Source organism: Diadema antillarum, unplaced genomic scaffold, assembly GCF_040938485.1.
Source record: "Diadema antillarum isolate AM-2024a unplaced genomic scaffold, OU_Dant_1.0 seq00001411_RagTag, whole genome shotgun sequence".
NCBI lineage: Eukaryota > Metazoa > Echinodermata > Echinoidea > Diadematoida > Diadematidae > Diadema > Diadema antillarum.
In genome coordinates this window covers 1,148,604-1,163,138 of record NW_027272165.1, presented here as the reverse complement: position 1 = coordinate 1,163,138, position 14,535 = coordinate 1,148,604, and the positions used below count along the sequence as shown (strand labels likewise).

Genomic DNA, 14,535 nt, shown 5'->3' with positions numbered 1-14,535 from the left:
TCTCTTCTCGTATTATCTATCTCCCTCTCTGTGAGGATCTTAAGTTAATGGGATTTTCGTGACATGAAGTCAAGGAGCATCACGAACAGAATCAGAATGAGTGCTTGTGGTTTACGTTACAAGATAATATACATTATGCAGACTGAGCTAAACAGAATCAAGAGGAGGTATACAGTCCTATTGTATTATGAATGCATGTGTGAGGACCTATACATAGAAAGTCTGGCATGACATGCATGATGAAGTTTCAAGATGGGGGAGATCATCATGAATAATCTGCTCCATCCCAACCCTGTTAACCAATGAGGATTTTACATGAAACGAGGCTGAGAAACAACGCGGCAAAGGACGGCAACACAACGGTCACGGCATTGGAGAGAAGCGGCTCCACATTACTGAATGTTCCGTTGTTAGGGGCGGGGTCTATCTCGAGCACACGACACATCAAGTTGTAGATGTCGACCGCATAGAACGAACCGGTTAAGGCAAAGTTTGACTTGAAGGCGGGGCCAGATGCGATGAAGATTGTTTGCATAGAAGGGAGTGTGTTCAAGAAGCCATGATTCCCGCGATATGCTGAAAATAGTTGTAATGTTGAAGCGGAGAAAGCATTAAGACATTATATTCTTATCATCATTTAAAGGGGAAGGCCTAGTAACTGATCAGTGGGAATCAGTGGAAATGCTGGGAGATGATTGTTCCAATCCTAATGGGATTCATTCAAGAGTTCATTGTATATCTATTGTTGTGTGAAAATGATTTGCTTCAGAACGGTCTCACATTCAAGTAATGTGCAGATTAATGCTCCGTCACTGACCAGGGACGCTAACCTGGAAGCATTAAACGGCACATTACTTGAATATGAGACCATTCTGAAGCAAATCATTTTCACACAACAATAGATATACAATGAACTCTTGAATGAATCCCATAAGGATTGGAACAATCATCTCCCAGCATTTCCACTGATTCCCACTGATCAGTTACTAGCCTTCCCCTTTAATGACAATGATGCACGTACTGTATCATGATCATGTGATAATAATGACATGTATATCTATTACAGAATACTTTAGCTATCTTATTTAATGATCGATCGCTACTGAGAGAATGCTAGGAATGAAACAACGTAATGCGCCAAAATCTTTTGGGAGTGTATATAGAGGTTCTAGGAACAGTACCCCCTGGAAAACCACCCTCCGGATAACTACCACCCGGTTAATTACCCCCCAGGACAATTCCCCCCTAGGGCAACTACCCCCGGACAACTACCCTCCAAGGGCAATTACCCTCCAGGGTAATTACCCCCTAGGACAACTACCCCCCGGACAACTACCCTCCAAGGGCAATCACCCCCCAGGGCAATTCCCCCTTAGGAAAACTACCCCCTGGATAACTACCCCTCGGATAACTACCCCTGGATAACTACCCCCTCGGATAACTACCCCCTGGATAACTACCACCCGGATAACTACCCCCTGGATAACTACCCCCCGGAGAACTACCCCCTGGATAACTACCCCCCGGAGAACTACCCCCTGGGTAACTACCCCCCGGAGAACTACCCCCTGGGTAACTACCCCCAGGATAACTACCCCCCGGATAACTACCCCCCGGATAACTACCCCCCGGATAATTACCCCTCGGATAATTACCCCCCGGATAATTACCCCCCGGATAATCACCCCCCCCCCCCCGGATAATTACCCTCCGGATAACTACCCCCCCCCGATAATTACCACCAGGATAATTATCCCCAGGTTAATTACCCCCTCCTCCGATAACTAGACCCCAGATAACTTCCACCCGATAACTACACCCTCCGATAACTTCCCGAGGATGATTACCCCGGATAAGCAAGCCTACAACTCCCCCTCCCCTATAACTATCAAGACGAAAATTACCCCAGGACAGTGCACCACGCCAATCACCCCCTGGGTAACTACCTCCCAGGTCATTGCCCCCCCCCCCATCTTACCTTTAATAAAAAGAATATCATTACTACAGGAAACGAAGTTCTTTGTATTATTTGCCAGGAATCACGGAGATGCCATACTGATACATCATTTTATGAAAACAACATCTTAAAGATTTACGATTTGTATCGTTTGCACTTAGGACAATTTATGTAAAAGCTTAATTTCTCCCTCTGTATTTTGACTCTATGTTCATAAAAAACGAAGCTGTCCCTTCATATCCTACCCGGTAATCCAGTAAATGTCAATGCCTTTAACCAAACTATTTTCGCTAAATCTGTATTTTCTTTTACTGTTCCGAAATTTCGGATTTCTCTTGATAGTATAGTATAAAAGAAGTTTTAAGTTTGAATGCCTTTACCATTGAACTAAAGACATTTTGAAGAAATGTTACACTTCAGAATGAGTTAAACTTTTTGCAATATTTTTTAACCACAATTGTCTATCGTTTACCACAACTCCATGTAACACTTCTTTATTTTGAGGAGCTTATATCTCATGCCTCACGTGCCCTGGTTTTGACCCATCATCTTCCTCTTCCCTCTCGCTTTTCTCTGTCCACTGTGAAGGTAGTCTATTCCTGTCATTCATAACTCACCTTTCCTCTTTCTCTCATTACAAGGGATTTATCTCGTGTGTGTTCATGTGCAGTGCACTCCCGTTAAAACGAAATGCTCAGGACTGGCAGTTTTTGTTTTGTTTTGTTTTTTTTTTCGTTTTAACGAAATTTCGTTGTAACCGAACAAATATAATATGCAATGTATAACGAAAAGAAGGAAACCACGCATAAAAAATGTTGTTTGTTGAATCCTCATCATACGCTGGAAAGCTATGTGAAATGGGAGAATACCTTTTTAATTTCGTTTAAATATTACATTTTAAAAAGAGCATAAAGTTGTTTGTGTTGTCACACATGTGTAGAAAATGACGGTGTAGGATTTGGTTACAGTTCGCTATTCCAAAGGTTCTTTTCTTATTAAAGTACGTTACTCCGAAGACTCCTTATTCCGAAGTTTCGCCATTCCCGGGATTCCGATGGTTTGTTTATGTGAAGGTTCGCATTTCCGCAGAATCATCATTCCGAAAGTTCATAATCTAGATCAAAATAATATATTGTTCATTTTCCGAAGGTTCGTTGATCTGGAAATGAAATGAGGTTCGTCATTCTGAAGGTTTATAAATCAAAAAAAAGAAAGAAAAAGGTTCCCTAGTCAGAAAGTCCGTTGTTCCGAAGGCTTTTTCATCCGAAAATGAAATACGGTTCGTTATTCCGAAGAAATTTTGTTAATGAAAAAAAAGATGAGAAAGGTTAGTTATTTCGAAGATTTATTTATCTTAAGACGATTATAAAGATTGCAATTCTTAAGTTTTGTTAGTGTACTCTCTTTTTTCCACCATGGATTAACGATACTTTTTGTAATGTTCCGATTAACGAACGTTTTGAATTCCTATCATTCTCGGACTAACGAACCGTATAAGAATAAGAATAAGGACCATATTTTATTATCGAATTAACGAACCTTTGGAATAACGCCAAAATGTGCTTAATAACAAACCCTCTTTCATTTCCGAACTAACGGACATTTAGTTGTATAAGAATCTGTGTGTTTTGTATTAAAGGACTTCGGAACAATGAAACAAACCTTATCTGAATTCAAATTATTTTATTACAACAACGCAAGTTCCCCTCGGAAACTGTGCGTGATACACGGAGTGAACATTTAATGATGCGTTCGCTCATGCAGAGACGCTTTAATAATGCTTGTTCCGCTACGCATTTTCGAATGCGATCCGCTACGCATTTTCGAATGCGATCCGCATTTCGTTATAACGGAGCGCATTTCTTTTGTTTTTCTTTGTCAGTGGCGCTCAGAAAAGACTTCGTGATAACGAAAATTTTGTTATAACCGTCTTCGTTATAAGCGAATTTTGTACCATAGACTTTAATGGCGATAATTTTGGGACCAGAAGTTTTGCTTCGTTATAACGAAATTTCGTTATAACCGTGTTCGTTGTAACGGGAGTGCACTGTATCTTTATTTGTGTACTTCGTCTCTGTCTTAATTTGCTTTCTTTGCATTGTTTCATCAATTTTGTAACTATTTTACTGTTATACCGTTAACGCTCATTTCAGAATTGCCCTACTGCATTATTGGGCATATTAACAACTAGTATATCAAGGATGTGGGAAGAGATTGTCACCTCCTTGATATGATCACTGCAGAACATTACCTCCCTTGACAATTACTCCTTATTAAAATTAGGCTCCAAACAATCACCCCTCTTACAATAACTCTCCCCCAGAAAATTACGTCTCTCATTGTTATTTTCGAACACATTAGCTATTTGAATTGAAAAAAAAACCCAACATTTTTTCTGGTTTCTGGTTTTCTGGTTTTGGTCGAGACCTAACTTCAGGTTTTAAACATCTTTTGGGTGAGATAATTAGAAACCCCTTACGAAATATTAAAGAGCATGTTATTCCAAGAAGGATTCAATTTTTTGAGAAAAAAAAATACTCTTGAAATGGCCGGGATAAAACAGAGCAGCCCTATAATGTAAAAAGGATTCTGTCAACTACAACTCTCCCTAGATCTATTCAAAAAGAGGGTGCAGGACAAAAGACTTCGTTAACAACTAGGGGTGTTTTGTAAAAAAAAAAAAAAAAATACCGTTAAACTCGTAATATTTTACTCTTTCTAATGAGACTAACTTATATTTGAACTGGATTTCCTCTTAAAGTGTCGAGAACATTTAATTTGAAAACTAGCACAATTCTACTTGTATGTAAAACAAGCTGTAATTTTACTCTCATGACAGATTAGGGCACCTTTTGATAAAAGTTGCCAGTTATGACATCTTGTTAGTATCTAATAATTTCAATAAAACCATGGGTTCTGCTTGATTGATAAGCTCGAGTCACTGACTTGTTACCATGGACCTGCTTTGATCGACCTACAACGATTGGTAATTGTGTGGAACTGACAGCTTGTCAGGACTGATAACTTTCATAAAACCGTGCCCGGATCCTATCAGAAATTATGGCTTTATATCGAAGAGTCCCTCGCTAATGTTAAGGGAATATGAATTGCAGTGAAATCAACTCTCCTTTTCTTATGTTTATCGTCTATCATGTGTTATAACGGTAGAAAATAAATGACAAGCCAAAAGAGTGATGACAGTGTAAGAGAAAGGTGCATCTTCTGATATGGTGTTATGAACTTATGGAAAATATACGACGGGTGGTAACTTTCGTGGGGCGGGGAGGGAGGGTTGTCCAGTAGGTAAGTATCAGGAGGGGGCGGGGGGGGGGGGTTCGGGGTATTGTTAATGGGGGGGGGGTAGTAATCCGGGTGGTAGTTATCCTGGGGGTAGTTATCCGGGGAGTAATTATCCGGGTGGTAGTTATCCTGGGGGTAGTTATCCGGGGGGTAGTTATCCGGGGGGTAGTTATCCGGGGGGGTAGTTATCCGGGGGGTAGTTATCCGGGGGGTAGTTCTCCGGGGGGTAGTTACCCAGGGGGTAGTTCTCCGGGGGGTAGTTATCCAGGGGGTAGTTATCCGGGGGGTAGTTATCCAGGGGGTAGTTATCCGGGTGGTAGTTATCTGGGGGGTAGTTATCCGGGAGGTAGTCATCCAGGGGGTAGTTACCCAGGGGGTATTTATCCGGGGGGTAGATGTCCTAGGGGTAATTGCCCTTGGGGGTAGTTGCCCTAGGAGGGTAGATGACCGGGTGGTAGTTTTCCTAGGGGGTAATGGCCCTGGAGGGTGATTGCCCTGGGAGGGTAGTTGTCCGGGGGGTAGTTGCCCTAAGGGGGAATAGACCTGGGGGGTAATTATCCGGGTGGTAGTTATCCGGAGGGTAGTTGCCCAGGGGGTAAGTGCCCGGATACGGTATATGGAGTATGAAAATAACAATATTCGAACAGATTAACACGTAGAAGGGTTCAAACACACCTTGATAATAATTGCGTACTTTGAAACCAATATAGATAAGCGCATTACTAGATAAACATCATTGAATAGTCAAATTTGGAAAGAGCAAAGAAATTAGTCTCTTGGGTTCACACCAATGAGGAAGTCAGAGTCCTGCTTAAGACGTCCAAACTAACGATGGTCTGAGTTTTTGCACCATACTCGCAAACTAAATACGGCAAAGGTACAATTTCATGTTTTTCTTTTGGGAGTGTGTTTTGGTGTTCAAGTTTGTTTCCAAAATTCAATGCTTTATAGATCAAAGATGTTGATAAAGCCAAACAATTCTTGCATTACCACAGCACTTTCGAAATATATTTTTAAGAGCAAATTAAAAGGTTATTTGATATGAAATTTTTGATAATCCCCTCCTTCTTTTATCCCTCTCTCTCCTTCTCTCTCTCTCTCTCTCTCTCCCGCTCTCTCTCACACACAACACACACACATACACACACTCCCTCTCTCTGGTTGTTATGCATGTCAGTGAGCTATTGTATTTCTCAGCACTCACCATGATAGTTATTATCTTTTGAACTATCTCGTGGTAAACATCTGTACAAATCTCAGATGAACATTGTTTATTTCGGTGTATGTATAGATTTATCATAGTTACTCTATTAAAGAAAGTGAAATATTACAGTACCTAGATTTCGTATACTTTTGGCCATATTATCATTTATGGGCAACATATTCGTTAGAAACTGTATATTTCTTAATTATTACGTTTCCCTCCACAGTGATTTATTGTATAGTTTTTTGCCAGTTTTACAAAAATGATAATATTGTTGATGCATGTTTGCCTAAGTTTTGTATTGTTGTTTCAATGTTTGTGTATCATTTCTGATGAATCAAAATCAAATCAATACTGCAATAACAGAAGAACAAGAAAAGATATATCTGAGATGGAAAACTGAACGACCGGGAAAGCAACATGAATAATATCACCATCTATCGGAGAGTTCAACTACCGGTATACCTACCAAAATGCTTCTGTATACCCAATATGTGCATCAAGCACTAGACAATTTTCAGATACATGTACTGGAGAATAACGATCACTTGTGAATCAAAAGTGACGGAGGCAAACTTAGGAGGACTGTTAATGGAGACTCACTCATCCAGTTCCCCTCCACGCTCCTGTTGGTCCAAACGTGCCATCCCTCATCCATGACGATCAGGATGGGACTGGTTCTCCGGTTGTCACGGTAACAGTATTCCTCTGGGATGTCTTCCTTCCAGTAGACGTTCATTTGAGGATGCGCATCCTTTAATGCCTCGTAAATAGTTGTGAGAGATCCGTCGGTCTCTGAAAAAAACAACAACATATGAAATACAAACGAAAGATAATCAAGGTACTATTGTATGACATACTAAAGGAATAATGATGTGAACAAAATGAACGCTATTCATGACCATAACAATGACAATAATAATAACGTTCATAATATAACGATACAGATAAAAAATGATATAACAGTCATATTGATAACAATAACGAAATTTAATGATAGCCCTAATTAGGATAACATCATACTATGTATAATACCCGTTACCAAATGAAGTACATCCCTTTCGTCGTTAAACAGCGTAGGTTAGAGTATAAAAATGATGGACCTGCCTATCTACCAAAGGGGAAAAATAGTATGGAGTGAAAGAAGTGAAGAATGCCTAAAGATATGACCTTTGACCCTACACTGCAAAAAGTCCGGTGTTGAATAGTGAACACCGAGCTGGTGTTAAATTTTCGGTGCTCATTTATGGTGTTAAATTAACACGTCCGGGTGTCATTTCCAAATATAAAACTGTTTTTTGAAGAGTTTCTTAGTAACTGCACTTCTTGTTGATTTTTAATTTAAACAAGACGATCAAGAATTTTACATTGAAATATTAGATTTTTGAAAAAATGTGAAAATAGATTTACACCACAGTAACACCAGCTGATGTGGTCTCTTATTGAGGCTGGACGGGTGTTAAACCATTGATATTAACACCAACAAATATCAAATCAACACCATGTGGTGTCATTTTTTAATCAACACCAGTACAGTGTCAAAATAACACCAGGTACAGTGTCAAATTAACACCACGAAGTGTCAGGTGAACACTTTTCAACACCATCACAGTGCATTTTCTACACCTGTGGGTGTGGTCCTCTATTGAAGTTTGATCGGTGTTAGATTTAACACCCATGGTGTTAAATCTAACACCGATGTTTTTACAGTGTATAAAGGATGGAACACTGAGAGATGCATTTCGAGATAGTTTTGACCTAGTATAAAATGCGGAGCATTCGTCGCATGCAGCATCATGAATACTATAGCTGGGTTTCGTGGCATTTCGGTTTCTGCGAATATTGCTCCCATGAACTATCTGCACGATATATGTTAATTAAAAATTCTACCTACAAGCATAACCATATAACCCTAATCCAAATCTTCACATCAAATTAAACCTAAAACCATATCACAACCCCAGTTCTAATGAGTCCTTGAAAATGAGACCGGAGCGATTGTTGCAGGAGCAAAATGTCGTGTCACCTAAACTATGAGTTCATGCAGACTCGACTGTAACTGATAAAGCTCTGTCAAGAAATATAGCTCGTAGAGCGCACACAAATATATAGACCCTATAATAGAAGATCAGAGACAGATCAAGAGTGAGGACGCTACCACGAAAAAAATAATAGACGGCTGGACTTTTAAAAATGCACCTCCATAACTAATTATGTTGAATATAATTTGTCAAGAAATGTGGCCAGTATTGGGTACACGAAATGTGATGCGGCGGCAATGCTGGCGGCGCGTCGCGGCGGCGAAGGCGGCAGCAGCGTAACAAAGTTGAATACAAAGTATCCTCCAGTCCTGTAAGCAGTAGTAGAAAGTAGAAATAGACCTGTCAGTGCGTGTATTCATTGCATTATACGTGTATATAGCCAAACAGAGGTGTGAAACGGAAAGTGTTGCTCAGGTAATTTCGAAAAAATATGGGTTTGCAATAGGAACTTCTATACTAGGTAGAAGTGGGTGAAATATGCACAGAATCAGCTAAAAATGTATCTTTGATTTTTTTCCTTTTCCCAGACAAAATCTAGAATATTAGTAAACAAGTCAAAGACTATAACAACAACTTTCCATCTTGGAGTAACAGGAAGAATATCATTTCATGACTAAGGGTGACATGTTATGTTTGGGGAAGTTCCTTGAAAAATTGAAAAACTGACCAACAGTGCTATAGTGTGCATATAGTCATTGAAACTTTAGAAAGTATTTTACCCCCGTTACAAAATTACGATGATAATGACAACAACACTCAACACTCAAGTCTCGAAACAGCTAGCGCACAGTATAGTGCCCATGTCCAATAATGTACATAAACATTAAGAAAATCAACCAAACATGGATGTTATGCCAAGTAAAGTGAGTTAAGAAGAGACAAGAATAGTTCAAGAGAGGAACATTTTTGATACCCATTAGGGAGCCGATTCCAGATTATGCTGATTTTGATGCAGGAAAATATGAGCCAAAATAACCCTAGCAAATGTGTTACCGTGTGATGTATAGCTGTCCTCATAATTACCGTTATACGGCCAAAGTCCGAAGACAGGATCGTTGTTGGTGTGGAAATACAGCCCGCTGTCGACGTAATCGTCGAGGAACACCGTCTGCTCGGCAGCAACGTTCGCCATACCGTGGTCACTGGTTACGATGATATTGACGTCATCAATAAGCTCCGCCTCCGTCAAACTATCCAGGAGGTATCCGAGTGTTGTGTCGCACATAGAAATGGCCTCCACTATCGAATCTGAATCTGGACCCTAAAAAAAAAAGCATATTATTCTAAGAGAGGCAACTTCTTCATCGATTTATTTCACTCTCACTCTTTTTACGAGACACTGACATCATTAAAATGAATATTCCGTTGGAATACTTTTTGGAATACATTTTAGTCATCTATCCTTTACAATGCCTTCATTGTATTTCAAGAGTTTGATAAACGGCGTCCCTTGATCTGCTGTATCATCTCATCTTTAGAAGATACGTTCACCTTAATATACATGTGAAATGAGTGAATGCAGCAATATTACTCAAAACACGTCAATGAAAGTTTGAGGAAAATCGCACAATCTGTTCAAAAGTCATGAATCTTTTTTATTGCCTCCATCTCTGGATGAGAAGACTACTACAACGTTGGATGTGACGTAGAACGATAAAAATAAAGCATAAAGAAAATTTACAGAGCAACATTGTATTATTTTTCACTCTTCTCGCATAATAAAAAAATCGTCCTCTTTGAAAAGGCAGGGGGAATCGCTATCCTTGCTGCTTGACATTTAGATCAGTAACAACTTGAGTATTGTTGAGGGAATTGATGGCGAACTTTATAAAGAGACCGAAGTTATGTGGAATTCTCATTTTATATTTCCTTATAGTGGATACGCATGTGACAGCACAAACTGTAGTATAGTCTTCTGGTCCAGCAGTGACTGCCTAGAAACTTAAAAAAAAAAAACACTTTTGAAGGGTTTGTCTGATTTTCCTTAAGCTTCCACTGATGTCTTCTGCTGATATTCGTGTATTCATTTGATTAACATGTATATCAAAGTGAATTTGTCCTTAAATGTTTAGCGACAATATACCTAATCTAAGGTTGTGAGCTAAGGTAAGAGTGAAACTGGGTTTGATCTTTGTAACCAATAAAAATTAATCCCCATTATCATTGAGTTTGATTACTTTCCCCGTATACAGAACTGCTGGAAAGGTTCCAGCCAGATTGCATTTAACATACTATAAATCTAGGCTTCATCATGCAATCCTTTAAGCATCAATGATTGTCATTTTGTGTAATATGAGTCTTCAGCCGTAAGTCTGTATATCAAAGAAAACTGCATTGTGGGTAAAAAGTCGCTTACGCGAGTAAATGTCTGATAGACACGTTGGTCAATCACATGACTTTTTAGTTAATATGGAATCCCCAAATCATATCTATACCGGTATACATGCAACACGCAACACGTTGTGGAGATTTACATTGATTCACAAACAATGATTACACCCTTGTTACTTACATTAGATTAAATTATGTGGATTTAATAATTATACGTGTCTCCATTTTTCGTAATCATCAGATCATGTTGCTATATTATCATAGCATGATCTCTGTGTATACTCAAAGTATTCATTGTCACTGTTATATACCTTACTTATCCCCTCATAGTTTTTTTTCTTTTTTTAAGGTTTTGATATTCCTTTTGTATGCGGAATGGTAGTCCTATATACTAATCATTTTATCCAAGCTGACGCTTAGTTAGTTGGGTTAGTCACTCTTTGTGGGTCTTTGTGCTTGCGTTATTTGCTCGACAACAGAACTCCTGTTTATCAGTCATGCCTAGCACGCCTTTTAGATCAAACCCCTGCGAACTAATATATTTGATGATTAAAGACGGTTATTCAAAATGGCATATTCTCGTACCATCCAGGTGAGAAGTGATGTATAGAGCCCGTATATTCTCGGAAGATTTTACATGAAGTGTCATCACAAATAAAGTATTTGGGTGACGTTTATCTTATCAAGAATCATAAGGATCGAGAGTAAGCTATTATTTGCGATGAACCAGCTATCGTTCTCGACCTTTTGCCTACTAGCCATTTCCTATACATCCAGTGGTTGTCAAGGCAAGGAGGTATAGTCACCGATGGAATTCTGTTTTTATTGTCCAATTCTTGTTTTCACGTCACAATAACACTGGTTCTTTGGCAACAATTTCCATGAATTTAAAGATTGAAGGGAAACCCTTAAATTTTTATTTAGAATAGCCAATTAAAGCAGGGGGTACAGTTTAATGACTATATCAATATTGTTAATCATAATTTAAAAAAAAGGTGTGCGAGCATTAAACATAGATCTTTATAGATTTGAGAGGTGTAATTATAAAGAGCTTTCAACTATCCTCATTGAGCAAGGGCAGAGTAAAAAAGATGGAAAAGATTGTTCTTGTTATCATCACTATGTTGTTATCACTATCATCGTAAGTGTTGTTGTTATTATCAATATAGACCATTATCATGATTAACATCGCTATCAACTAATTTGTAACTAGCGCAGTGAAAAATACGCATCATTTGCAATAGGGGTTATCCGTAATAGTAGCAAGAATAATAGCGACGACATAATCAATTTCAGTATAATTATCCTTACAGTGATTGTAAATATCATTTATCACCACCTTCTTCATCACCTCATTGGTAATTTGCCTGTCACGTATACCTGAAGATGACCCGTGCTATCGGGCTCGTGGAAGTATAACAAGCCGAGGTTTGCCTGGCCGCTGGCCATCAACCCAACCACGAGGTCGATACGCTCTTCGAACGGCATCGACTCGTCGTACTGAGGTTGGTAGTAGGTAGCCGTCTGCCCTGAGATATTCACCCTCGCCCCAGGGTAGAAGACGGACACACTGCGACCGCCAGCTTTTTGGTTCGTCACCCAAACGGGTTCGCCACCGTAGTTCCACCACCGGGGCTCTGCGGTGCCCTGATTGAACGTGGCATCGAACTCGGGATCGTACATATTGTTTCCTGAATGAGCAAGAGAACAATATGAACAACAGACTTGAATCGATGAATGAATCTGGATAAGTAAGATCAATAATGAAGGGTGCAAATTGCAAGAAATTGTTGTTATATTTCTCACTTAATAGTTCACCTCTTTATGTGTGAAATTTCATTATGATGATCATTAATGATTTTTAGAGTTAACATTGTATGCAGAAATTCGCTTGAGAGACAATCAAACTTTACCGAGTAGTTGTTACGAGTTATGGCAAGTAGCACAGATACGTAGGCCTACCTTTTAATATCAAGAATGAAGATGTTAAAAAACAGAAGGATTTCATTTTATAGGCATATGAAACTTGACTGTTGCATAAGTTGTGAGAGTTTAACGTTGGTTACAAGTTACCCATCACTTCATATCCCTTAAAAACTTATAAACAGCAACGACAGCATTAAATTTGTTTTCTTTTTTTATTGTGGAGATTGTCATCATTAATTATTTCATATCTATTCAAAAAGAAATTTGTTGGGGAAGGAAGATAGGAAATATCAATGATAACCTAATCTTTGTTGGCACACTCTCTGAGATTAATCGTCGTGGATGCATACTTGGAGAAAATATTTCTATGTATTTTTTCTGCTCCTGTTGTCCCCGCACATTAACAATATATATATATATATATATATATATATATATATATATATATATATATATATATATATAATCATTAAACTAAAGTACACTGTTGTTGAAAAAAAATCGTGTCCATTCATGAAAGGTACTACCGCAAATGACTCTCACCCATGATGCCGTGACTCTCCTGGTACAGCCCCGTGGCAACGGTATGGTGGCCGGGGAATGTCTTGGTGGTGAAGGCTGGGATCACGCTGGCTGCTTTGGCTCCAGCCGCTAGCAGACGATCAAAGTTAGGCGTATCGGTTTTGTCGAGGTAATCGTGCCGAAATCCGTCAAACATAACCAGAAGTAACTTTGATTCCACATTCTCCACAGTCTCGCCTGTAATCTCGACAATCAAAGACGGAAGAAGGAAACCAATGCATAATAGCAAATGACCAGTTTGGGTCCTAGAATACGTCATATTGAACCGATCCAGCCGAATACTGAAAAGGAAGGGAGATTTACAGTCCCGTAATTAGGTGATTATCTAAGCAAAGTGACAAAGGTGACAACTTACTGCTAAACTATGCCAGACTACCTGCCCGCAGTGCACGCCTACAACAGAGTGTCACGTGACAAGGAAGAATAGTACACGCTTCTGACAGAGAACTAGATCAATGGCCTTGGCACTTACACAAACAAAACAAAACAAAACACGGGAAACAGATTCTGGAGTCGTAACGGTTTATCATGGTTTCACTGTTTCACACATATACTCGGAACAAACATACATCATGAATTGATGAAATTCTTGCGTCGAGTTGTTTTCATTGACACTGATTGACAAATTGCCCTACATCAGCGTAAATGAGAACTGAATTGATCGGTGTTTTAGTAGAAACCACAACAAAATAAATCTTGGACACACATTATACTCAAGCAAGCTCATAGATTAGTACCTGCAACCTCCTGATCACGGGACGCGCGTCTTACCAAATGTTCAATAACAATAAACACCAAATGTGATGTTCAGTGCTTATTTACGTAGGGCAATTTTCAATCAGTTGCAATACATCATGAAATTTCTAAGTATACACTGCATTACGTGTTTTGTTTAAACAAGAGAGACGAGAGACGAGAGTCACAAAACCATCGCAAATGACAATCTACTATGTACATAAGGCACTGCATCTGATGCCAGTCTTGCAGGTTTCCAGAGGACTCTTTGTGCAGCTAGCTCATTTTCCCTCTGTCAAGGGTCATTGACCCTTCACCCCTTGCAAACGGCTCCGAAACTGCCTCTACGGTGACTATACAGTACAAAACATATCGAAACATATATAATAAATCATATTTCACTGTTTCATCTCACTCAGAATAAGTATTAGGCTAGAAATTGATGTTCAAGTATACAT

General features: G+C 39.2%; 1 protein-coding gene across 1 annotated transcript in view; it reads right to left on the bottom strand.

Annotated features, from left to right (window-relative positions):
* Positions 1 to 295: 295 nt before the first annotated feature.
* Positions 296 to 14,535, bottom strand: part of LOC139709177 (ectonucleotide pyrophosphatase/phosphodiesterase family member 5-like) — a 31,972-nt gene continuing 17,732 nt past the window's right edge. Inside the window, exons 2-6 of the mRNA XM_071621131.1 lie at positions 13,304 to 13,519; positions 12,215 to 12,525; positions 9,527 to 9,764; positions 7,065 to 7,256; positions 296 to 576 (exon numbers count right to left, since the gene is read on the bottom strand). Of these exons, the coding sequence (XP_071477232.1) occupies positions 296 to 576; positions 7,065 to 7,256; positions 9,527 to 9,764; positions 12,215 to 12,525; positions 13,304 to 13,519 (1,238 nt within the window). The remainder of the gene's footprint in view (positions 577 to 7,064; positions 7,257 to 9,526; positions 9,765 to 12,214; positions 12,526 to 13,303; positions 13,520 to 14,535) is intronic.